We start from the raw sequence: 23,032 nt of genomic DNA, 5'->3' as shown, positions 1-23,032 counted from the left end.
CTGTCTGGAGGTTTATCTGTCAAGATGACTCAGCAGAGGGGAAACGGTAGAGGAGGTTTATCTGTCAAGATGACTCAGCAGAGGGGAAACGGTAGAGGAGGTTTATCTGTCAAGATGACTCAGCAGAGGGGAAACTGTCTGGAGGTTTATCTGTCAAGATGACTCAGCAGAGGGGAAACGGTAACCCCCTTTATCCAGTCACTATGACTCAGCAGAGGGGAAACGGTAGAGGAGGTTTATCTGTCAAGATGACTCAGCAGAGGGGAAACGGTAGAGGAGGTTTATCTGTCAAGATGACCAGCAGAGGGGAAACTGTCTGGAGGTTTATCTGTCAAGATGACCTCAGCAGAGAGGAAACGGAGAGGAGGTTTGTCTGTCAAGATGACTCAGCAGAGAGGAAACGGAGAGGAGGTTTATCCCCTCCCGTCAAGATGACTCCCAGCAAGAGGGGAACCCCTAGAGGAGGTTTATCTGTCAAGATGACTCAGTCACTAGACTCCTACATCAACCCTATCTGTCAAGATGACTCAGCAGAGGGGAAACGGTAGAAGGTTTCCCTCTGTCAAGATGACTCAGCAACCCTAACGGTCCTCCCCAGTCACTGTCTCCTCATCACTCCTACATCAACCCTCCCCTCCCCTCCCCAGTCACTAGACTCCTACATCAACTAGACTCCTACATCAACCCTCCCCTCCCCCCCCCCAGTCACTAGACTCCTACATCAACCCTCCCCTCCCCTCCCCAGTCACTAGACTCCTACATCAACCCTCCTCCCCTCCCCAGTCACTAGACTCCTACATCAACCCTCCCTCCCCTCCCCAGTCACTAGACTCCTACATCAACCCTCCCCTCCCCTCCCCTCCCCAGTCACTAGACTCCTACATCAACCCTAACCCCTCCCCCTCCCCTCCCCAGTCCCTAGTCACATCAGACTAGACCCTACATCAACCCTAACCTCCCCTCCCCTCCCCAGTCACTAGACTCCTGCATCAACCTCCCCTCCCTCCCCAGTCACTAGACTCCTACATCAACCCTAACCTCCCCCCCTCCCCAGTCACTAGACTCCTACATCAACCCTAACCTCCCCCCTCCCCTCCCCAGTCACTAGACTCCTGCATCAACCCTCCGCTCCCCTCCCCAGTCACTAGACTCCTACATCAACCCCTCCTCCCCAGTCACTAGACTCCTACATCAACCCTCCCCTCCCCAGTCACTAGACTCCTACATCAACCCTCCCCTCCCCAGTCCCTAGACTCCTACATCAACCCTCCTCCCCAGTCACTAGACTCCTACATCAACCCTCCCCTCCCCAGTCACTAGACTCCTACATCAACCCTCCCCTCCCCAGTCACTAGACTCCTACATCAACCCTCCCCTCCCCAGTCACTAGACTCCTACATCAACCCTAACCTCCCCCCCCCTCCCCAGTCACTAGACTCCTGCATCAACCCTAACCTCCCCCCTAGACTCCCCAGTCACACAGTCACCCTAGACTCACTAGACTACATCAACCCTATCCTCCCCATCCCCTCCCCAGTCACTAGACTCCTACATCAACCCTAACCTCCCCTCCCCCTCCATAGTCACCAGACTCCTACATCAACCCTAACCCCCCCCCCCCCCCAGTACTGGGTGTTTCCGGTTCGGAGGGTACCTAGGCTCCGGCACGTATCCACCCCCCCCTCCTTCTCTCCAGCTTCCTGCTCTCTGCTTCACCCCTACAGCAGAGTTACAGCCCCATGACAGGCACATGGTGTGGGATACTAGCTCGTCCCAGCCTGGGGGAAGGAGAGACTACCCACTGGTCAGGTCCCAGCCTGGAGGAAGTAGAGACTACCTACTGGTCAGGTCCCAGCCTGGGGGAAGGAGAGACTACCCACTGGTCAGGTCCCAGCCTGGGGGAAGTAGAGACTACCTACTGGTCAGGTCCCAGCCTGGGGGAAGTAGAGACTACCTACTGGTCAGGTCCCAGCCTGGGGGAAGGAGAGACTACCCACTGGTCAGGTCCCAGCCTGGGGGAAGGAGAGACTACCCACTGGTCAGGTCCCAGCCTGGGGGAAGGAGAGACTACCTACTGGTCAGGTCCCAGCCTGGGGGAAGGAGAGACTACCTACTGGTCAGGTCCCAGCCTGGGGGAAGGAGAGACTACCCACTGGTCAGGTCCTAGCTCATCCCAGCCTGGGGGAAGGAGAGACTACCTACTGGTCAGGTCCCAGCCTGAGGGAAGGAGAGACTACCTACTGGTCAGGTCCCAGCCTGAGGGAAGGAGAGACTACCCACTGGTCAGGTCCCAGCCTGGGGGAAGTAGAGACTACCTACTGGTCAGGTCCCAGCCTGGGGGAAGGAGAGACTACCTACTGGTCAGGTCCCAGCCTGGGGGAAGTAGAGACTACCTACTGGTCAGGTCCCAGCCTGGGGGAAGTAGAGACTACCTACTGGTCAGGTCCCAGCCTGGGGGAAGTAGAGACTACCTACTGGTCAGGTCCCAGCCTGGGGGAAGGAGAGACTACCTACTGGTCAGGTCCCAGCCTGGGGGAAGGAGAGACTACCCACTGGTCAGGTCCCAGCCTGGGGGAAGGAGAGACTACCTACTGGTCAGGTCCCAGCCTGGGGGAAGTAGAGACTACCTACTGGTCAGGTCCCAGCCTGGGGGAAGTAGAGACTACCTACTGGTCAGGTCCCAGCCTGGGGGAAGGAGAGACTACCCACTGGTCAGGTCCCAGCCTGGGGAAGGAGAGACTACCCACTGGTCAGGTCCCAGCCTGGGGGAAGGAGAGACTACCTACTGGTCAGGTCCCAGCCTGGGGAAGGAGAGACTACCTACTGGTCAGGTCCCAGCCTGGGGGAAGGAGAGACTACCCACTGGTCAGGTCCCAGCCTGGGGGAAGGAGAGACTACACACTGGTCAGGTCCCAGCCTGGGGGAAGGAGAGACTACCCACTGGTCAGGTCCCAGCCTGGACCCTGGGGGAAGGAGAGACTACCCACTGGTCAGGTCCCAGCCTGGGGAAGGAGAGACTACCCACTGGTCAGGTCCCAGCCTGGGGGAAGGAGAGACTACCCACTGGTCAGGTCCCAGCCTGGAGGAAGGAGAGACTACCCACTGGTCAGGTCCCAGCCTGGGGAAGGGGAGAGACTACCCACTGGTCAGGTCCCAGCCTGGGGGAAGGAGAGACTACCCACTGGTCAGGTCCCAGCCTGGGGGAAGGAGAGACTACCCACTGGTCAGGTCCCAGCCTGGACCCTGGGGGAAGGAGAGACTACCCACTGGTCAGGTCCTAGCCTGGGGGAAGGAGAGACTACCCACTGGTCAGGTCCCAGCCTGGGGGAAGGAGAGACTACCCACTGGTCAGGTCCTAGCTCATCCCAGCCTGGGGGAAGGAGAGACTACCCACTGGTCAGGTCCCAGCCTTGGGGAAGGAGAGACTACCAAGAAACCCTGTCAGTCCCTTCACCCCCCCCCACTCCTGTAGAAACCTTTGAATCTGATGAAGGCATCAGAGAACCAACCTGGTCCTCTAGTATTAACCATCTCTCTCTCTCTCCCTCCATTCCCCTCTGCCTCTCTCTATCCATCCCTCTCTCTCCCTCTCTCTCTCTCTCTCCCTCCATTCCCCTCTGTCTCTCTCTATCCATCCCTCTCTCCCTCTCTCTCTCTCTCTCCCTCCATTCCCCTCTGTCTCTCTCTCTCTCGCTCTCTCTCTCCCTCCATTCCCCTCTGTCTCTCTCTATCCATCCCTCTCTCTCCCTCTCTCTCTCTCTCCCTCCATTCCCCTCTGTCTCTCTCTATCCATCCCTCTCCCCTCTCTCTCTCTCTCTCCCTCCATTCCCCTCTGTCTCTCTCTCTCTCTCGCTCTCTCTCTCCCTCCATTCCCTCTGTCTCTCTCTATCCATCCCTCTCTCTCCCTCTCTCTCTCTCTCTCTCCCCCTCCATTCCCCTCTGTCTCTCTCTCTCTCTCTCGCGCTCTCTCTCTCTCCCCCCTCTCTCCTCTCTCTCTCGCTCTCTCTCTCTCCCCCTCCATTCCCCCTCTCTCCCTCTCTCTCCTCTCTCCCTCTCTGTCCCTCTCTCTCCCCCTCTCTCGCTCTCGCTCTCCCTTTCTCCCTCCATTCCCCTCTCTCTCTCTCCATTCCCTCTGTCTCTCCCTCTCTCTCTCTCTCTCTCTCTCTCTCTCTCTCTCTCTCTCCCTCTCTTTCTCTCTCTCTCTCCCTCTCTTTCTCTCTCCTCCTATAGAAAGCTTTGAGTCTCTGATGAAGGCATCAGAGAACCACACCAACCTGGTCCTCCAGGCGTCGTACCGTAACATGGCTGGGGAGGCGTCAGGTCTGGTGAGAGAGTTGTTCACTGACGTCGGCCTCTTCCTCCTTGGCTCCGAACTCAACGTTGATGACATCACCAGCCGCTTCTTCGACGCTCTCTTCCCATTGGTCTACCACCACCTCATCAACCCCAGCCTCAGCCGCGTCACCCCCGGTTACGCCGAGTGCGTCCGCTCCGCCCGCCGCGATTTGACCCCGTTCGGCGCCGCTCCGGGTGTCCTAGCCAATCAGATCGGGAAGTCGGGGGTCGGGGGTCGTGTGCTGTTACAGGCGCTGCACCTCGGCGTAGAGGTGATCAACACCACGGATCGCCTGGTGTTTAGCAGGGAGTGTCGTAGAGCTCTGCTAAGGATGCAGTACTGTCCCCACTGCCACGGACTCACCCTGTCTAAACCCTGTATGGGCTACTGTCTCAACGTGATGCGTGGCTGTCTGGCGAGCATGGCTGAGGTAACCCTGCCGTTGTTTTACACGGGATAGTAACACCACTGTTCTATAGATTCCCTCTGCTTGTTATCTATTCATCTTATTGCTCCTTGTTTCATTTTGATTTGTTTGACTTGGAAAGTGTGTTTTTTAAATTTTTTTAAAAAAGGTTGTAAAATGATTTTGATTTTGATTTGAGGTGGACCCCCATTGGAGAGAATTCGTGAGGTCGTTAGAGGGGCTGTCGGCACGCATGCACGGAACTCAGGACCTGGAGCAAGTGCTGCTGGGAGTTCACGCCGTCGTCCACGATGCCGTCGCACATGCTCAGAGGAACGGGCCACACCTCTCTGCACAGGTGAGGTGTTTCGTGACGCGTTGTCATCCCACATTGGACTGTCAGGATTCAGATCAGAGAGCATTTTAGGCATCAGACTAAGTGATTAACATGAAACCAACCAGTCACCAGACTAAGTGATTAACATGAAACCAACCAGTCACCAGACTAAGTGATTAACATGAAACCAACCAGTCACCAGACTAAGTGATTAACATGAAACCAACCAGTCACCAGACTAAGTGATTAACATGAAACCAACCAGTCACCAGACTAAGTGATTAACATGAAACCAACCAGTCACCAGACTAAGTGATTAACATGAAACCAACCAGTCACCAGACTAAGTGATTAACATGAAACCAACCAGTCACCAGACTAAGTGATTAACATGAAACCAACCAGTCACCAGACTAAGTGATTAACGTGAAACCAACCAGTCACCAGACTAAGTGATTAACATGAAACCAACCAGTCACTAGACTAAGTGATTAACATGAAACCAACCAGTCACCAGACTAAGTGATTAACATGAAACCAACCAGTCACCAGACTAAGTGATTAACATGAAACCAACCAGTCACCAGACTAAGTGAATAATGTCCCTATAAAACCAACCAGTCACCAGACTAAGTGATTAACATGAAACCAACCAGTCACCAGACTAAGTGAATAATGTCCTTATAAAACCAACCAGTCACCAGACTAAGTGAATAATGTCCCTATAAACCAACCAGTCACCAGACTAAGTGAATAATGTCCCTATAAAACCAACCAGTCACCAGACTAAGTGAATAATGTCCCTATAAAACCAACCAGTCACCAGACTAAGTGAATAATGTCCTTATAAACCAACCAGTCACCAGACTAAGTGAATAATGTCCCTTTAAAACCAACCAGTCACCAGACTAAGTGAATAATGTCCCTATAAAACCAACCAGTCACCAGACTAAGTGAATAATGTCCTTATAAAACCAACCAGTCACCAGACTAAGTGAATAATGTCCCTATAAAACCAACCAGTCACCAGACTAAGTGAATAATGTCCCTATAAAACCAACCAGTCACCAGACTAAGTGATTAATGTCCCTATAAAACCAACCAGTCACCAGACTAAGTTAATAATGTCCTTATAAAACCAACCAGTCACCAGACTAAGTGAATAATGTCCCTTTAAAACCAACCAGTCACCAGACTAAGTGAATAATGTCCCTATAAAACCAACCAGTCACCAGACTAAGTGAATAATGTCCTTATAAAACCAACCAGTCACCAGACTAAGTGAATAATGTCCCTTTAAAACCAACCAGTCACCAGACTAAGTGAATAATGTCCCTATAAAACCAACCAGTCACCAGACTAAGTGATTAATGTCCCTATAAAACCAACCAGTCACCAGACTAAGTGATTAATGTCCCTATAAAACCAACCAGTCACCAGACTAAGTGATTAACATGAAACCAACCAGTCACCAGACTAAGTGAATAATGTCTCTATAAACCAACTAGTCACCAGACTAAGTGAATAATGTCCCTATAAACCAACCAGTCACCAGACTAAGTGAATAATGTCCCTATAAACCAACCAGTCACCAGACTAACTGAATAATGTCCCTATAAACCAACCAGTCACCAGACTAAGTGAATAATGTCCCTATAAAACCAACCAGTCACCAGACTAAGTGATTAATGTCCCTATAAAACCAACCAGTCACCAGACTAAGTGATTAACATGAAACCAACCAGTCACCAGACTAAGTGAATAATGTCCCTATAAACCAACCAGTCACCAGACTAAGTGAATAATGTCCCTATAAAACCAACCAGTCACCAGACTAAGTGAATAATGTCCCTATAAAACCAACCAGTCACCAGACTAAGTGAATAATGTCCCTATAAAACCAACCAGTCACCAGACTAAGTGAATAATGTCCCTATAAAACCAACCAGTCACCAGACTAAGTGAATAATGTCCCTATAAACCAACCAGTCACCAGACTAAGTGAATAATGTCCCTATAAACCAACCAGTCACCAGACTAAGTGATTAATGTCCCTATAAAACCAACCAGTCACCAGACTAAGTGAATAATGTCCCTATAAACCAACCAGTCACCAGACTAAGTGAATAATGTCCCTATAAACCAACCAGTCACCAGACTAAGTGAATAATGTCCCTATAAACCAACCAGTCACCAGACTAAGTGAATAATGTCCCTATAAACCAACCAGTCACCAGACTAAGTGAATAATGTCCCTATAAAACCAACCAGTCACCAGACTAAGTGATTAACATGAAACCAACCAGTCACCAGACTAAGTGAATAGTGTCCTTATAAACTGATGAAGAAGGAAGAAACACATGTTTCTCAGAAAGAGAGACAGAGTTGTAATACTGATCTGAGGTTTAATGACCGAACCAACTGCTACCACTCCATCACCCAGGAATGCACTGCAGACCACACACACACACACACACACACACACACACACACACACACACACACACACACACACACACACACACACACACACACACACACACACACACACACACGGTACATACCACTCAACAACAGCGTGCCCAGAACATTCTCAGAATAGACCATTGTGGGCAGCGAGCGCCAGTAGCCAGAAGAGGTTGTCCAGACTGTTAACCAGAGAGAGTTAGATCATCCCCAGTATCCAGAAGAGGTTGTCCAGACTGTTAACCAGAGAGAGTTAGATCATCCCCAGTAGCCAGAAGAGGTTGTCCAGACTGTTAACCAGAGAGAGTTAGATCATCCCCAGTAGCCAGAAGAGGTTGTCCAGACTGTTAACCAGGAAGAGTTAGATCATCCCCATTAGCCAGAAGAGGTTGTCCAGACTGTTAACCAGAGAGAGTTAGATCATCCCCAGTAGCCAGAAGAGTTTGTCCAGACTGTTAACCAGAGAGAGTTAGATCATCCCCATTAGCCAGAAGAGGTTGTCCAGACTGTTAACCAGAGAGAGTTAGATCATCCCCAGTAGCCAGAAGAGGTTGTCCAGACTGTTAACCAGAGAGAGTTAGATCATCCCCAGTAGCCAGAAGAGGTTGTCCAGACTGTTAACCAGAGAGAGTTAGATCATCCCCAGTAGCCAGAAGAGGTTGTCCAGACTGTTAACCAGAGAGAGTTAGATCATCCCCAGTAGCCAGAAGAGGTTGTCCAGACTGTTAACCAGAGAGAGTTAGATCATCCCCAGTAGCCAGAAGAGGTTGTCCAGACTGTTAACCAGAGAGAGTAAGATCATCCCCAGTGGTCAGAAGAGGCTGTCCAGACTGTTAACCAGGAAGAGTTAGATCATCCCGAGTAGCCAGAAGAGGTTGTCCAGACTGTTAACCAGAGAGAGTTAGATCATCCCCAGTAGCCAGAAGAGGTTGTCCAGACTGTTAACCAGAGAGAGTTAGATCATCCCCAGTAGCCAGAAGAGGTTTTTTATTTTTTTTTATTTATTTCACCTTTATTTAACCAGGTAGGCTAGTTGAGAACAAGTTCTCATTTACAACTGCGACCTGGCCAAGATAAAGCATAGCAGTGTGAACAGACAACACAGAGTTACACATGGAGTAAACAATTAACAAGTCAATAACACAGTAGAAAAAAAAGGGGAGTCTATATACAATGTGTGCAAAAGGCATGAGGAGGTAGGCGAATAATTACAATATTGCAGATTAACACTGGATTGATAAATGATCATGTACAGGTAGAGATATTGGTGTGCAAAAGAGCAGAAAAGTAAATAAATAAAAACTGTGGGGATGAGGTAGGTGAAAATGGGTGGGCTATTTACCAATAGATTATGTACAGCTGCAGCGATCGGTTAGCTGCTCAGATAGCTGATGTTTGAAGTTGGTGAGGGAGATAAAGGTCTCCAACTTCAGCGATTTTTGCAATTGTTCCAGTCACAGGCAGCAGAGTACTGGAACGAAAGGCGGCCGAATGAGGTGTTGGCTTTAGGGATGATCAGTGAGATACACCTGCTGGAGCGCGTGCTACGGATGGGTGTTGCCATCGTAACCAGTGAACTGAGATAAGGCGGAGCTTTACCTAGCATGGCCTTGTAGACGACCTGAGCCAGTGGGTCTTGCGACCAATATGTAGCGAGGGCCAGCCGACTAGAGCATACAAGTCGCAGTGGTGGGTAGTATAAGGTGCTTTAGTGACAAAACGGATGGCACTGTGATAAACTGCATCCAGTTTGCTGAGAAGAGTGTTGGAAGCAATTTTGTAGATGACATCGCCGAAGTCGAGGATTGGTAGGATAGTCAGTTTTACTAGGGTAAGCTTGGCAGCGTGAGTGAAGGAGGCTTTGTTACGGAATAGAAAGCCGTCTCTTGATTTGATTTTCGATTGGAGATGTTTGATATGGGTCTGGAAGGAGAGTTTGCAGTCTAGCCAGACACCTAGGTACTTATAGGTGTCCACATATTCAAGGTCGGAACCATCCAGTGTGGTGATGCTAGTCGGGCAAGCGGGTGCAGGCAGCGATCGGTTGAAAAGCATGCATTTGGTTTTACTAGCGTTTAAGAGCAGTTGGAGGCCACAGAAGGAGTGTTGTATGGCATTGAAGCTCGTTTGGAGGTTAGATAGCACAGTGTCCAATGACGGGCCGAAAGTATATAGAATGGTGTCGTCTGCGTAGAGGTGGATCAGGAATCGCCCGCAGCAAGAGCAACATCATTGATATATACAGAGAAAAGAGTCGGCCCGAGAATTGAACCCTGTGGCACCCCCATAGAGACTGCCAGAGGACCAGACAGCATGCCCTCCGATTTGACACACTGAACTCTGTCTGCAAAGTAATTGGTGAACCAGGCAAGGCAGTCATCCGAAAAACCGAGGCTACTGAGTCTGCCGATAAGAATATGGTGATTGACAGAGTCGAAAGCCTTGGCAAGGTCGATGAAGACGGCTGCACAGTACTGTCTTTTATCGATGGCGGTTATGATGTCGTTTAGTACCTTGAGTGTGGCTGAGGTGCACCCGTGACCGGCTTGGAAACCAGATTGCATAGCGGAGAAGGTACGGTGGGATTCGAGATGGTCAGTGACCTGTTTGTTGACTTGGCTTTCGAAGACCTTAGATAGGCAAGGCAGAATGGATATAGGTCTGTAACAGTTTGGGTCCAGGGTGTCTCTCCCTTTGAAGAGGGGGATGACTGCGGCAGCTTTCCAATCCTTGGGGATCTCAGACGATATGAAAGAGAGGTTGAACAGGCTGGTAATAGGGGTTGCGACAATGGCGGCGGATAGTTTCAGAAATAGAGGGTCCAGATTGTCAAGCCCAGCTGATTTATACGGGTCCAGGTTTTGCAGCTCTTTCAGAACATCTGCTATCTGGATTTGGGTAAAGGAGAACCTGGAGAGGCTTGGGCGAGGAGCTGCGGGGGGCCGGAGCTGTTGGTCGAGGTTGGAGTAGCCAGGCGGAAGGCATGGCCAGCCGTTGAGAAATGCTTGTTGAAGTTTTCAATAATCATGGATTTGTCGGTGGTGACCGTGTTCCCTAGCCTCAGTGCAGTGGGCAGCTGGGAGGAGGTGCTCTTGTTCTCCATGGACTTCACAGTGTCCCAGAACTTTTTGGAGTTGGAGCAGGATGCAAACTTCTGCCTGAAGAAGCTGGCCTTAGCTTTCCTGACTGACTGCGTGTATTGGTTCCGGACTTCCCTGAACAGTTGCATATCGCGGGGACTGTTCGATGCTATTGCAGTCCGCCACAGGATGTTTTTGTGCTGGTCGAGGGCAGTCAGGTCTGGAGTGAACCAAGGGCTATATCTGTTCTTAGTTCTGCATTTTTTGAACGGAGCATGCTTATCTAAAATGATGAGGAAGTTACTCTTAAAGAATGACCAGGCATCCTCAACTGACGGGATGAGGTCAATGTCCTTCCAGGGTTGTCCAGACTGTTAACCAGGGAGAGTTAGATCATCCCCAGTAGCCAGAAGAGGTTGTCCAGACTGGTAACCAGAGAGAGTTAGATCATCCCCAGTAGCCAGAAGAGGTTGTCCAGACTGTTAACCAGGGAGAGTTAGATCATCCCCAGTAGCCAGAAGAGGTTGTCCAGACTGTTAACCAGAGAGAGTTAGATCATCCCCAGTAGCCAGAAGAGGTTGTCCAGACTGTTAACCAGAGAGAGTTAGATCATCCCCAGTAGCCAGAAGAGGTTGTCCAGACTGTTAACCAGGGAGTTAGATCATCCCCAGTAGCCAGAAGAGGTTGTCCAGACTGTTAACCAGGAAGAGTTAGATCATCCCGAGTAGCCAGAAGAGGTTGTCCAGACTGTTAACCAGGGAGAGTTAGCTCATCCCCAGTGACCAGAAGAGGTTGTCCAGACTGTTAACCAGGGAGTTAGATCCTCCCCAGTAGCCAGAAGAGGTTGTCCAGACTGTTAACCAGGGAGTTAGATCCTCCCCAGTCAGTCCTGGGACATATGAGCATGACTGGGTCCCAAACGGGCCCCTATTCTTGTTCTGAGAAATGAAGGCTATTCCACGTGAGAAATTGCCAAGAAACTGAAGGTCTGGTACAACGCTGTGTACAACTCCCTTCACAGAACAGGAACCATTATCCCTGTGGAACGCTTTGGACACCTTGTAGAGTCCGTGGCCTGATGAATTGAGGCTGTTCTGAGGGCAAAAGGTGGGGGGGGTGTAACTCAATATTAGGAAGGTGTTCCTAGTATACTCAGGGTGGTCTACAGTATAATGTATGGTATACTCAGGGTAGACTACAGTATAGTGTGTGGTATACTCAGGGTAGACTACAGTATAATGTGTGGTATACTCAGGGTAGACTACAGTATAATGTGTGGTATACTCAGGGTAGACTACAGTATAATGTGTGGTATACTCAGGGTAGACTACAGTATAGTGTGTGGTATACTCAGGGTAGACTACAGTATAATGTGTGGTATACTCAGGGTAGACTACAGTATAATGTGTGGTATAATCAGGGTAGACTACAGTATACTGTGTGGTATACTCAGGGTAGACTACAGTATAATGTGTGGTATACTCAGGGTAGACTACAGTATAATGTGTGGTATACTCAGGGTAGACTACAGTATACTGTGTGGTATACTCAGGGTAGACTACAGTATAATGTGTGGTATACTCAGGGTAGACTACAGTGTAATGTGTGGTATACTCAGGGTAGACTACAGTATACTGTGTGGTATACTCAGGGTAGACTACAGTATAGTGTGTGGTGTACTCAGGGTAGACTACAGTATAATGTGTGGTATACTCAGGGTAGACTACAGTATACTGTGTGGTATACTCAGGGTAGACTACAGTATAGTGTGTGGTGTACTCAGGGTAGACTACAGTATAATGTGTGGTATACTCAGGGTAGACTACAGTATACTGTGTGGTATACTCAGGGTAGACTACAGTATAATGTGTGGTATACTCAGGGTAGACTACAGTATAGTGTGTGGTATAATCAGGGTAGACTACAGTATAGTGTGTGGTATACTCAGGGTAGACTACAGTATAATGTGTGGTATACTCAGGGTAGACTACAGTATAATGTGTGGTATACTCAGGGTAGACTACAGTGTAATGTGTGGTATACTCAGGGTAGACTCCAGTATAATGTGTGGTATACTCAGGGTAGACTACAGTATAATGTGTGGTATACTCAGGGTAGACTACAGTATAATGTGTGGTATACTCAGGGTAGACTACAGTATAATGTGTGGTATACTCAGGGTAAACCACAGTATAATGTGTGGTATACTCAGGGTAGACTACAGTATAATGTGTGGTATACTCAGGGTAAACTACAGTATAATGTGTGGTATACTCAGGGTATAAACAGTATAATGTGTGGTATACTCAGGGTAGACTACAGTATAATGTGTGGTATACTCAGGGTAGACTACAGTATAATGTGTGGTATACTCAGGGTAGACTACAGTATAATGTGTGGTATACTCAGGGTAGACTACAGTATAATGTGTGGTTAACTCAGGGTATAAACAGTATAATGTGTGGTATACTCAGGGTATAAACAGTATAATGTGTGGTATACTCAGGGTAGACTACAGTATACTGTGTGCATACTCAGGGTAGACTACAGTATAATGTGTGGTATACTCAGGGTAGACTACAGTATAATGTGTGGTATACTCAGGGTAGACTACAGTGTAATGTGTATACTCAGGGTAGACTACAGTATAATGTGTGGTATACTCAGGGTAGACTCCAGTATAATGTGTGGTATACTCAGGGTAGACTACAGTATAATGTGTGGTATACTCAGGGTAGACTACAGTGTAATGTGTGTATACTCAGGGTAGACTACAGTATAATGTGTGGTATACTCAGGGTAGACTACAGTATAATGTGTGGTATACTCAGGGTAGACTACAGTATAATGTGTGGTATACTCAGGGTAGACTACAGTATAGTGTGTGGTGTACTCAGGGTAGACTACTGTATAATGTGTGGTATACTCAGGGTAGACTACAGTATAATGTGGGTATACTCAGGGTAGACTACAGTATAATGTGTGGTATACTCAGGGTAGACTACAGTATAGTGTGTGGTATACTCAGGGTAGACTACAGTATAATGTGTGGTATACTCAGGGTAGACTACAGTATAATGTGTGGTATACTCAGGGTAGACTACAGTATAATGTGTGGTATACTCAGGGTAGACTACAGTATAATGTGTGGTATACTCAGGGTAGACTACAGTATAATGTGTGGTATACTCAGGGTAGACTACAGTATACTGTGTGGTATACTCAGGGTAGACTACAGCATAATGTGTGGTATACTCAGGGTAGACTCCAGTATACTGTGTGGTATACTCAGGGTAGACTACAGTATAATGTGTGGTATACTCAGGGTAGACTACAGTATAATGTGTGGTATACTCAGGGTAGACTACAGTATACTGTGTGGTATACTAAGGGTAGACTACAGTATAATGTGTGGTATACTCAGGGTAGACTACAGTATAGTGTGGTATACTCAGGGTAGACTACAGTATAATGTGGGTATACTCAGGGTAGACTACAGTATACTGTGTGGTATACTCAGGGTAGACTACAGTATACTGTGTGGTATACTCAGGGTAGACTCCAGTGTAATGTGTGGTATTCTCAGGGTAGACTACAGTATAATGTGTGGTATACTCAGGGTAGACTACAGTATACTGTGTGGTATACTCAGGGTAGACTACAGTATAATGTGTGGTATACTCAGGGTAGACTACAGCATAATGTGTGGTATACTCAGGGTAGACTACAGTATACTGTGTGGTATACTCAGGGTAGACTACAGTATAATGTGTGGTATACTCAGGGTAGACTACAGTATAATGTGTGGTATACTCAGGGTAGACTACAGTATAATGTGTGGTATACTCAGGGTAGACTACAGTATACTGTGTGGTATACTCAGGGTAGACTACAGTATAGTGTGTGGTATACTCAGGGTAGACTACAGTATAATGTGTGGTATACTCAGGGTAGACTACAGTATAATGTGTGGTATACTCAGGGTAGATTACAGTATAATGTGTGGTATACTCAGGGTAGACTACAGTATAATGTGTGGTATACTCAGGGTAGACTACAGTATACTGTGTGGTATACTCAGGGTAGACTACAGTATAATGTGTGGTATACTCAGGGTAGACTACAGTATAATGTGTGGTATACTCAGGGTAGACTACAGTATAATGTGTGGTATACTCAGGGTAGACTACAGTATACTGTGTGGTATACTCAGGGTAGACTACAGTATAATGTGTGGTAACTCAGGTATAAACAGTATAATGTGTGGTATACTCAGGGTAGACTACAGTATAATGTGTGGTATACTCAGGGTAGACTACAGTATAATGTGTGGTATACTCAGGGTAGACTACAGTATACTGTGTGGTATACTCAGGGTAGACTACAGTATAATGTGTGGTATACTCAGGGTAGACTACAGTATAATGTGTGGTATACTCAGGGTAGACTACAGTATAGTGTGTGGTATACTCAGGGTAGACTACAGTATAATGTGTGGTATACTCAGGGTAGACTACAGTATAATGTGTGGTATACTCAGGGTAGATTACAGTATAATGTGTGGTATACTCAGGGTAGACTACAGTATAATGTGTGGTATACTCAGGGTAGACTACAGTATACTGTGTGGTATACTCAGGGTAGACTACAGTATAATGTGTGGTATACTCAGGGTAGACTACAGTATAATGTGGTATACTCAGGGTAGACTACAGTATAATGTGTGGTATACTCAGGGTAGACTACAGTATACTGTGTGGTATACTCAGGGTAGACTACAGTATAATGTGTGGTATACTCAGGGTAGACTCCAGTATAATGTGGGTATACTCAGGGTAGACTACAGTATAATGTGTGGTATACTCAGGGTAGACTACAGTATAATGTGTGGTATACTCAGGGTAGACTACAGTATAATGTGTGGTATACTCAGGGTAGACTACAGTATACTGTGTGGTATACTCAGGGTAGACTACAGTATAATGTGTGGTATACTCAGGGTAGACTACAGTATAATGTGTGGTATACTCAGGGTAGACTACAGTATAATGTGTGGTATACTCAGGGTAGACTACAGTATAATGTGTGGTATACTCAGGGTAGACTACAGTATAATGTGTGGTATACTCAGGGTAGACTACAGTATAATGTGTGGTATACTCAGGGTAGACTACAGTATAATGTGTGGTATACTCAGGGTAGACTACAGTGTACTGTGTGGTATACTCAGGGTAGACTACAGTATAATGTGTGGTATACTCAGGGTAGACTACAGTATAATGTGTGGTATACTCAGGGTAGACTACAGTATAATGTGTGGTATACTCAGGGTAGACAACAGTATAATGTGTGGTATACTCAGGGTAAACTACAGTGAGTAGTGTAGTTTACACTAGACTGGCTCACTTCAACATAGACTACAGTGTGTAATAATGTTTGGTACTCAGTGTATATGTGGTCACATACCAATGTAAGCAAGGTTTAAAGGATTATGTTTTGATCAAATATTATATCTGTTTGGGCTTCTTATCGTCTTATTTCTAATTACGTTCAGGCCCCTGACCGTCAGCCCCCTGACCGTCAGCCCCCTGACCGCCAGCCCCCTGACCGCCAGCCCCTGACCGCCAGCCCACTGACCGCCAGCCCACTGACCGCCAGCCCCCTGACCGCCAGCCCCTGACCGTCAGCCCCCTGACCGCCAGCCCCCCTGACCACCAGCCCCCTGACCACCAGCCCCTGACCACCAGCTCAAGACAAAATCGTCCCGCTGCTGAATCTAGTTGATGATCACTACCCTACAGTGCTTTACTTTAGACCAGAGTCCTCTGGGTCCATCTAGTGGAGACATCCTGCCACTGCACCCTGTTAGGAGGGAGTCCTCTGGGTCCATCTAGTGGAGACATCCTGTCACTGCACCCTGTTAGGAGGGAGTCCTCTGGGTCCATCTAGTGGAGACATCCTGCCACTGCACCCTGTTAGGAGGGAGTCCTCTGGGTCCATCTAGTGGAGACATCCTGTCACTGCACCCTGTTAGGAGGGAGTCCTCTGGGACCATCTAGTGGAGACATCCTGTCGCTGCACCCTGTTAGGAGGGAGTCCTCTGGGTCCATCTAGTGGAGACATCCTGTCACTGCACCCTGTTAGGACCTCTCTAACATTAGGACCTGTCCATCAGCTGATTGTTCTCTGTGTTTGTCGTGCTCCAGGTGTATAAAGTATGTGGTCGTCCCAGTAGACAGCCTGCCCAGTCAGTCAGTGGCCAGCAGGACGGAGAGTCCATCCCTCTCAAAGCCTTCATCAGAGAAACAGGAAACAGCCTGGCTACCAGGAGGAAGTGAGTACACTGTCTCAGTTCACCACTGCAAACCACTCACTTTAAAGTCCTCATTTTCTACTCAGCACTTCTTGAGCACTTTTAGACGGCACTCAAAAGGTTGATCTCTCAGGGCATATTTAGTTGTTAATTAAGGTTTGCTGAGATGATGATTTTAGCGTTATGAGGCTCTTGAGAGGACTGAGGGTGTTGAAGTATACCAGTGTTGTTCCCCCCGTGTCTGTCTCAACAGAGAGTTCCTGAGCAGTCTGCGTTTGTACCGTACCTTCTACGGTGGCCTGGCGGACCAGCTGTGTGTGAACCAGCTGGCCTCCACCGATGGCCTGGCCTGCTGGAACGGAGCCGACGTTGTCAAGAGGTACCTGACCCCCCCACACTGCCCCCCCTGTCCTCTCCTCCGTCCCCCTGGGGGACCTGTCCTCCTCCTCCTCCGTTCCCCTGGGGGACCTGTCCTCCTCCTCCTCCATCCCCCTGGGGGACCTGTCCTCCTCCTCCTCCATCCCCCTGGGGGACCTGTCCTCCTCCTCCATCCCCCTGGGGGACCTGTCCTCCCTCCTCCCCCTTCCCCTGGGGGACCTGTCCTCCTCCTCCTCCGTCCCCCTGGGGGACCTGTCCTCCTCCTCCTCCGTCCCCCTGGGGGACCTGTCCTCCTCCTCCATCCCCCTGGGGGACCTGTCCTCCTCCTCCTCCATCCCCCTGGGGGACCTGTCCTCCTCCTCCATCCCCCTGCGGGACCTGTCCTCCTCCATCCCCCTGGGGGACCTGTCCTCCTCCTCCTCCATCCCCCCTGGGGGACCTGTCCTCCTCCTCCTCCATCCCCCTGGGGGACCTGTCCTCCTCCTCCTCCATCCCCCTGGGGGACCTGTCCTCCTCCTCCTCCATCCCCCTGGGGACCTGTCCTCCTCCTCCGTTCCCCTGGGGGACCTGTCCTCCTCCTCCTCCATCCCCCTGGGGGACCTGTCCTCTCCTCCATCCCCCTGGGGACCTGTCCTCCTCCTCCGTTTCCTGGGGGACCTGTCCTCCTCCTCCTCCATCCCCTGGGGGACCTGTCCTCCTCCTCCTCCATCCCCCTGGGGGACCTGTCCTCCTCCTCCCTCCGTTCCCCTGGGGGACCTGTCCTCTCCCTCCGTTCCCCCGGGGACCTGTCCTCCTCCTCCGTCCCCCTGGGGGACCTGTCCTCCCTCCTCCATCCCCTGGGGGACCTGTCCTCTCCTCCATCCCCCTGGGGGACCTGTCCTCCTCCTCTGCTCCCCTGGGGGACCTGTCCTCCTCCTCCTCCGTCCCCCTCGGGGACCTGTCCTCCTCCTCCTCCGTTCCCCTGGGGGACCTGTCCTCCTCCTCCATCCCCCTGGGGGACCTGTCCTCCTCCTCCTCCATCCCCTGGGGGACCTGTCCTCCTCCTCCATCCCCCTGGGGGACCTGTCCTCCTCCTCCTCCGTTCCCCTGGGGGACCTGTCCTCCTCCTCCTCCATCCCCCTGGGGGACCTGTCCTCCTCCTCCTCCGTTCCCCTGGGGGACCTGTCCTCCTCCTCCTCCGTCCCCCTGGGGGACCTGTCCTCCTCCTCCTCCGTCCCCCTGGGGGACCTGTCCTCCTCCTCCTCCGTCCCCCTGGGGGACCTGTCCTCCTCCTCCTCCATCCCCCTGGGGGACCTGTCCTCCTCCTCCTCCATCCCCCTGGGGGACCTGTCCTCCTCCTCCATCCCCTGGGGGACCTGTCCTCCTCCATCCCCTGGGGGACCTGTCCTCCTCCTCCTCCATCCCCCTGGGGGACCTGTCCTCCTCCTCCTCCCTCCCCCTGGGGGACCTGTCCTCCTCCTCCTCCATCCCCCTGGGGACCTGTCCTCCTCCTCCGTTCCCCTGGGGGACCTGTCCTCCTCCTCCTCCATCCCCCTGGAGGACCTGTCCTCTCCTCCATCCCCCTGGGGGACCTGTCCTCCTCCTCCGTTCCCCTGGGGGACCTGTCCTCCTCCTCCTCCATCCCCCTGGGGGACCTGTCCTCCTCCTCCTCCATCCCCTGGGGACCTGTCCTCCTCCTCCTCCGTCCCCTGGGGGACCTGTCCTCTCCTCCGTTCCCCTGGGGGACCTGTCCTCCTCCTCCGTCCCCCTGGGGGACCTGTCCTCCTCCTCCATCCCCCTGGGGGACCTGTCCTCTCCTCCATCCCCCTGGGGGACCTGTCCTCCTCCTCTGCTCCCCTGGGGGACCTGTCCTCCTCCTCCTCCGTCCCCCTCGGGGACCTGTCCTCCTCCTCCTCCGTTCCCCCTGGGGGACCTGTCCTCCCTCCTCCATCCCCCTGGGGGACCTGTCCTCCTCCTCCATCCCCCTGGGGGACCTGTCCTCTCCTCTGCTCCCCAGGGGGACCTGTCCTCCCTCCATCCCCCTGGGGGACCTGTCCTCCTCCTCCGTCCCCCTGGGGGACCTGTCCTCCTCCTCCATCCCCCTGGGGGACCTGTCCTCCTCCTCCATCCCCCTGGGGGACCTGTCCTCCCTCCTCCGTCCCCTGGGGACCTGTCCTCCTCCTCCGTCCCCTGGGGGACCTGTCCTCCTCCTCCATCCCCTGGGGGACCTGTCCTCCTCCTCCTCCATCCCCTGGGGGACCTGTCCTCTCCTCCATCCCCCTGGGGGATCTGTCCTCCTCCTCCTCCATCCCCCTGGGGGACCTGTCCTCCTCCTCCTCCTCCATCCCCCTGGGGGATCTGTCCTCCTCCTCCTCCATCCCCCTGGGGGACCTGTCCTCTCCTCCATCCCCCTGGGGGACCTGTCCTCCTCCTCTGCTCCCCTGGGGGACCTGTCCTCCTCCTCTGCTCCCCAGGGGGACCTGTCCTCCCTCCTCCTCCGTCCCCTGGGGGACCTGTCCTCCTCCTCCTCTGCTCCCCTGGGGGACCTGTCCTCCTCCTCCTCCGTTCCCCTGGGGGACCTGTCCTCCTCCTCCTCCGTCCTCCTGGGGGACCTGTCCTCCTCCTCCTCCTCCGCCCCCTGGGGGACCTGTCCTTCCTCCGTCCCCCTGGGGGACCTGTCCTCCTCCTCCTCCTCCGCTTCCCCTGGGGGACCTGTCCTCCTCCCCTCCATCCCCCTGGGGGACCTGTCCTCCTCCTCCGTTCCCCTGGGGGACCTGTCCCTCCTCCGTCCCTGGGGGACCTGTCCTCCTCCTCCTCCGTCCTGGGGGACCTGTCCTCTCCTCCATCCCCCTGGGGGACCTGTCCTCCTCTTCCTCCGTCCCCTGGGGGACCTGTCCTCTCCTCCATCCCCCTGGGGGACCTGTCCTCCTCCTCCGTCCCCCTGGGGGACCTGTCCTCCTCCATCCCCTGGGGGACCTGTCCTCTCCTCCATCCCCCTGGGGACCTGTCCTCCTCCTCCTCCATCCCCCTGGGGGACCTGTCCTCTCCTCCATCCCCCTGGGGGACCTGTCCTCCTCCTCCATCCCCCTGGGGGACCTGTCCTCCCTCCTCCTCCTCCTCCATCCCCTGGGGACCTGTCCTCTCCTCCATCCCCTGGGGGACCTGTCCTCCTCCTCCTCCTCCGTTCCCCTGGGGACCTGGCCTCCTCCTCCGTCCCCTGGGGGACCTGTCCTCCTCCTCCTCCTCCGCTCCCCTGGGGGACCTGTCCTCCCTCCTCCGTCCCCTGGGGGACCTGTCCTCCTCCTCCCTCCTCCGTTCCCTGGGTGACCTGTCCTCCTCCTCTGCTCCCTGGGGGACCTGTCCTCCTCCTCCTGTTCCCCTGGGGGACCTGTCCTCCTCCTCCTCCGTCCCCCTGGGGGACCTGTCCTCCTCCTCCTCCTCCATCCCCCCCTGGGGACCTGTCCTCCTCCATCCCCTGGGGGACCTGTCCTCCTCCTCCTCCTCTGCTCCCCTGGGGGACCTGGCCTCCTCCTACTCCGTCCCCTGGGGGACCTGTCCTCCTCCTCCGTCCCCTGGGGGACCTGTCCTCCTCCTCCTCCTCCGTTCCCCTGGGGGACCTGTCCTCCTCCTCTGCTCCCCTGGGGGACCTGTCCTCCTCCTCCTCCGTTCCCCTGGGGGACCTGTCTTCCTCCTCCTCCGTTCCCCTGGGGGACCTGTCCTCCTCCTCTGCTCCCCTGGGGGACCTGTCCTCCTCCTCCTCCGTTCCCCCTGGGGGACCTGTCCTCCTCCTCCGTCCCCTGGGGGACCTGTCCTCCTCCTCCTCCGTTCCCTGGGGGACCTGTCCTCCTCCTCCTCCGTCCCCTGGGGGACCTGTCCTCCTCCTCTGCTCCCCTGGGGGACCTGTCCTCCTCCTCCTCCGTTCCCCTGGGGACCTGTCCTCCTCCTCCTCCGTCCCCCTGGGGGACCTGTCCTCCTCCTCCTCCGTCCCCTGGGGGACCTGTCCTCCCCTCCTCCTCCTCCGTCCCCTGGGGGACCTGTCCTCCTCCTCCGTCCCCCTGGGGGACCTGTCCTCCTCTGCTCCCCTGGGGGACCTGTCCTCCTCCTCCTCCGTTCCCCTGGGGGACCTGTCCTCTCCTCCATCCCCTGGGGGACCTGTCCTCCTCCTCCTCCTCCGTCCCCTGGGGGACCTGTCCTCCTCCTCCTCCTCCGTTCCCCTGGGGGACCTGTCCTCCTCCTCCGTCCCCTGGGGGACCTGTCCTCCCTCCTCCTCCGTCCCCTGGGGGACCTGTCCTCCTCCTCCTCCTCCGTTCCCCTGGGGGACCTGTCCCGTCCTCCTCCTCCTCCGTCCCCTGGGGGACCTGTCCTCCTCCTCCTCCGTCCCCCTGGGGGACCTGTCCTCCTCCTCCTCCGTTCCCCTGGGGGACCTGTCCTCCTCCTCTGCTCCCCTGGGGGACCTGTCCTCCTCCTCCTCCGTCCCCCTTGGGGACCTGTCCTCTCCTCCATCCCCCTGGGGGACCTGTCCTCCTCCTCCATCCCCCTGGGGGACCTGTCCTCCTCCTCCTCCGTCCCCTGGGGACCTGTCCTCCTCCTCCATCCCCCTGGGGGACCTGTCCTCCTCCTCCGTCCCCTGGGGGACCTGTCCTCCTCCTCCTCCTCCGTTCCCCTGGGGGACCTGTCCTCCTCCTCCTCCTCCGTTCCCCTGGGGGACCTGTCCTCCTCCTCCTCCTCCGTCCCCTGGGGGACCTGTCCTCCTCCTCCTCCGTTCCCCTGGGGGACCTGTCCTCCTCCTCCTCCTCCGTCCCCTGGGGGACCTGTCCTCCTCCTCCTCCTCCGTTCCCCTGGGGGACCTGTCCTCCTCCTCCTCCTCCGTCCCCCTGGGGGACCTGTCCTCTCCTCCGTCCCCCTGGGGGACCTGTCCTCCTCCTCCTCTGTCCCCCTGGGGGACCTGTCCTCCTCCTCCTCTGTCCCCCTGGGGACCTGTCCTCCTCCTCCTCCGTCCCCCTGGGGGACCTGTCCTCCTCCTCCATCCCCCTGGGGGACCTGTCCTCCTCCTCCATCCCCCTGGGGGACCTGTCCTCCTCCTCCTCCATCCCCCTGGGGGACCTGTCCTCTCCTCCTCCGTCCCCTGGGGGACCTGTCCTCCTCCTCCATCCCCTGGGGGACCTGTCCTCCTCCTCCTCCGTTCCCCTGGGGGACCTGTCCTCTCCTCCGTCCCCTGGGGGACCTGTCCTCTCCTCCGTCCCCCTGGGGGACCTGTCCTCTCCTCCGTCCCCTGGGGGACCTGTCCTCCTCCTCCATCCCCCTGGGGGACCTGTCCTCCTCCTCCTCCATCCCCCTGGGGGACCTGTCCTCCTCCTCCTCCGTTCCCCTGGGGGACCTGTCCTCTATGAGCCCGTCACTGTTCCCATCAAGCATCTCTTTCTGTTTGTCTGTCTCTGACAACACAGTCCCCTCACGGCCATGTGTCTGTGTCAGTCTTATCTCTGAGAATAAAGCTAGGACCCCGGGAGACATGGTCACCCTCGTTTCCACGGTGACGTGCCGTGTAATGTATCGTCCTGTCTTTTATCTTGATGGTGGCCCGCTTTTACTTTTCACTTCCTGCCTCTTCGACCAATGACGGACGATCTCGTCGGAGGCAGCAGTGATGATATCAACAGAGAGACATTGGCTGTGTCCCTAATGGCAGTCTTATGGTCCAGGGCCCCTAGGGAATAGGGTGCCATTAGGGCTTCAG

The 23,032-nt window shown here is 53.4% G+C and overlaps 1 protein-coding gene across 1 annotated transcript; it reads left to right on the top strand.

Moving 5' to 3' along the window:
• Nucleotides 1-431: 431 nt before the first annotated feature.
• On the top strand, nucleotides 432-22,782 carry LOC135534225 (glypican-5-like). Its single transcript, XM_064961311.1, has 7 exons — nucleotides 432-544; nucleotides 1,627-1,826; nucleotides 4,231-4,766; nucleotides 4,942-5,100; nucleotides 16,832-16,959; nucleotides 17,192-17,317; nucleotides 22,743-22,782. Exons 1-7 carry the CDS (start codon nucleotides 432-434, stop codon nucleotides 22,780-22,782), a joined length of 1,302 nt encoding a protein of 433 aa, XP_064817383.1.
• The last annotated feature ends 250 nt before the right edge of the window (nucleotides 22,783-23,032 follow it).

This window comes from Oncorhynchus masou, unplaced genomic scaffold, assembly GCF_036934945.1.
Source record: "Oncorhynchus masou masou isolate Uvic2021 unplaced genomic scaffold, UVic_Omas_1.1 unplaced_scaffold_3167, whole genome shotgun sequence".
Lineage (NCBI taxonomy): Eukaryota > Metazoa > Chordata > Actinopteri > Salmoniformes > Salmonidae > Oncorhynchus > Oncorhynchus masou.
Note: the sequence above shows the minus strand (reverse complement) of the source record. Positions and strands in the feature narration are given on the sequence as shown.

Bases quoted from the DNA above. Each gene is read 5' to 3' on its own strand.
- LOC135534225 (XM_064961311.1), top strand. From the start codon at position 432: ATGACTCCCAGCAAGAGGGGAACCCCTAGAGGAGGTTTATCTGTCAAG. The intron at 1,827-4,230 runs GTAGAGACTACC...CTCCTCCTATAG, and splicing joins CAGGTCCCAGCCTGGAGGAA to AAAGCTTTGAGTCTCTGATG. The intron at 4,767-4,941 runs GTAACCCTGCCG...TTTTGATTTGAG, and splicing joins GTCTGGCGAGCATGGCTGAG to GTGGACCCCCATTGGAGAGA.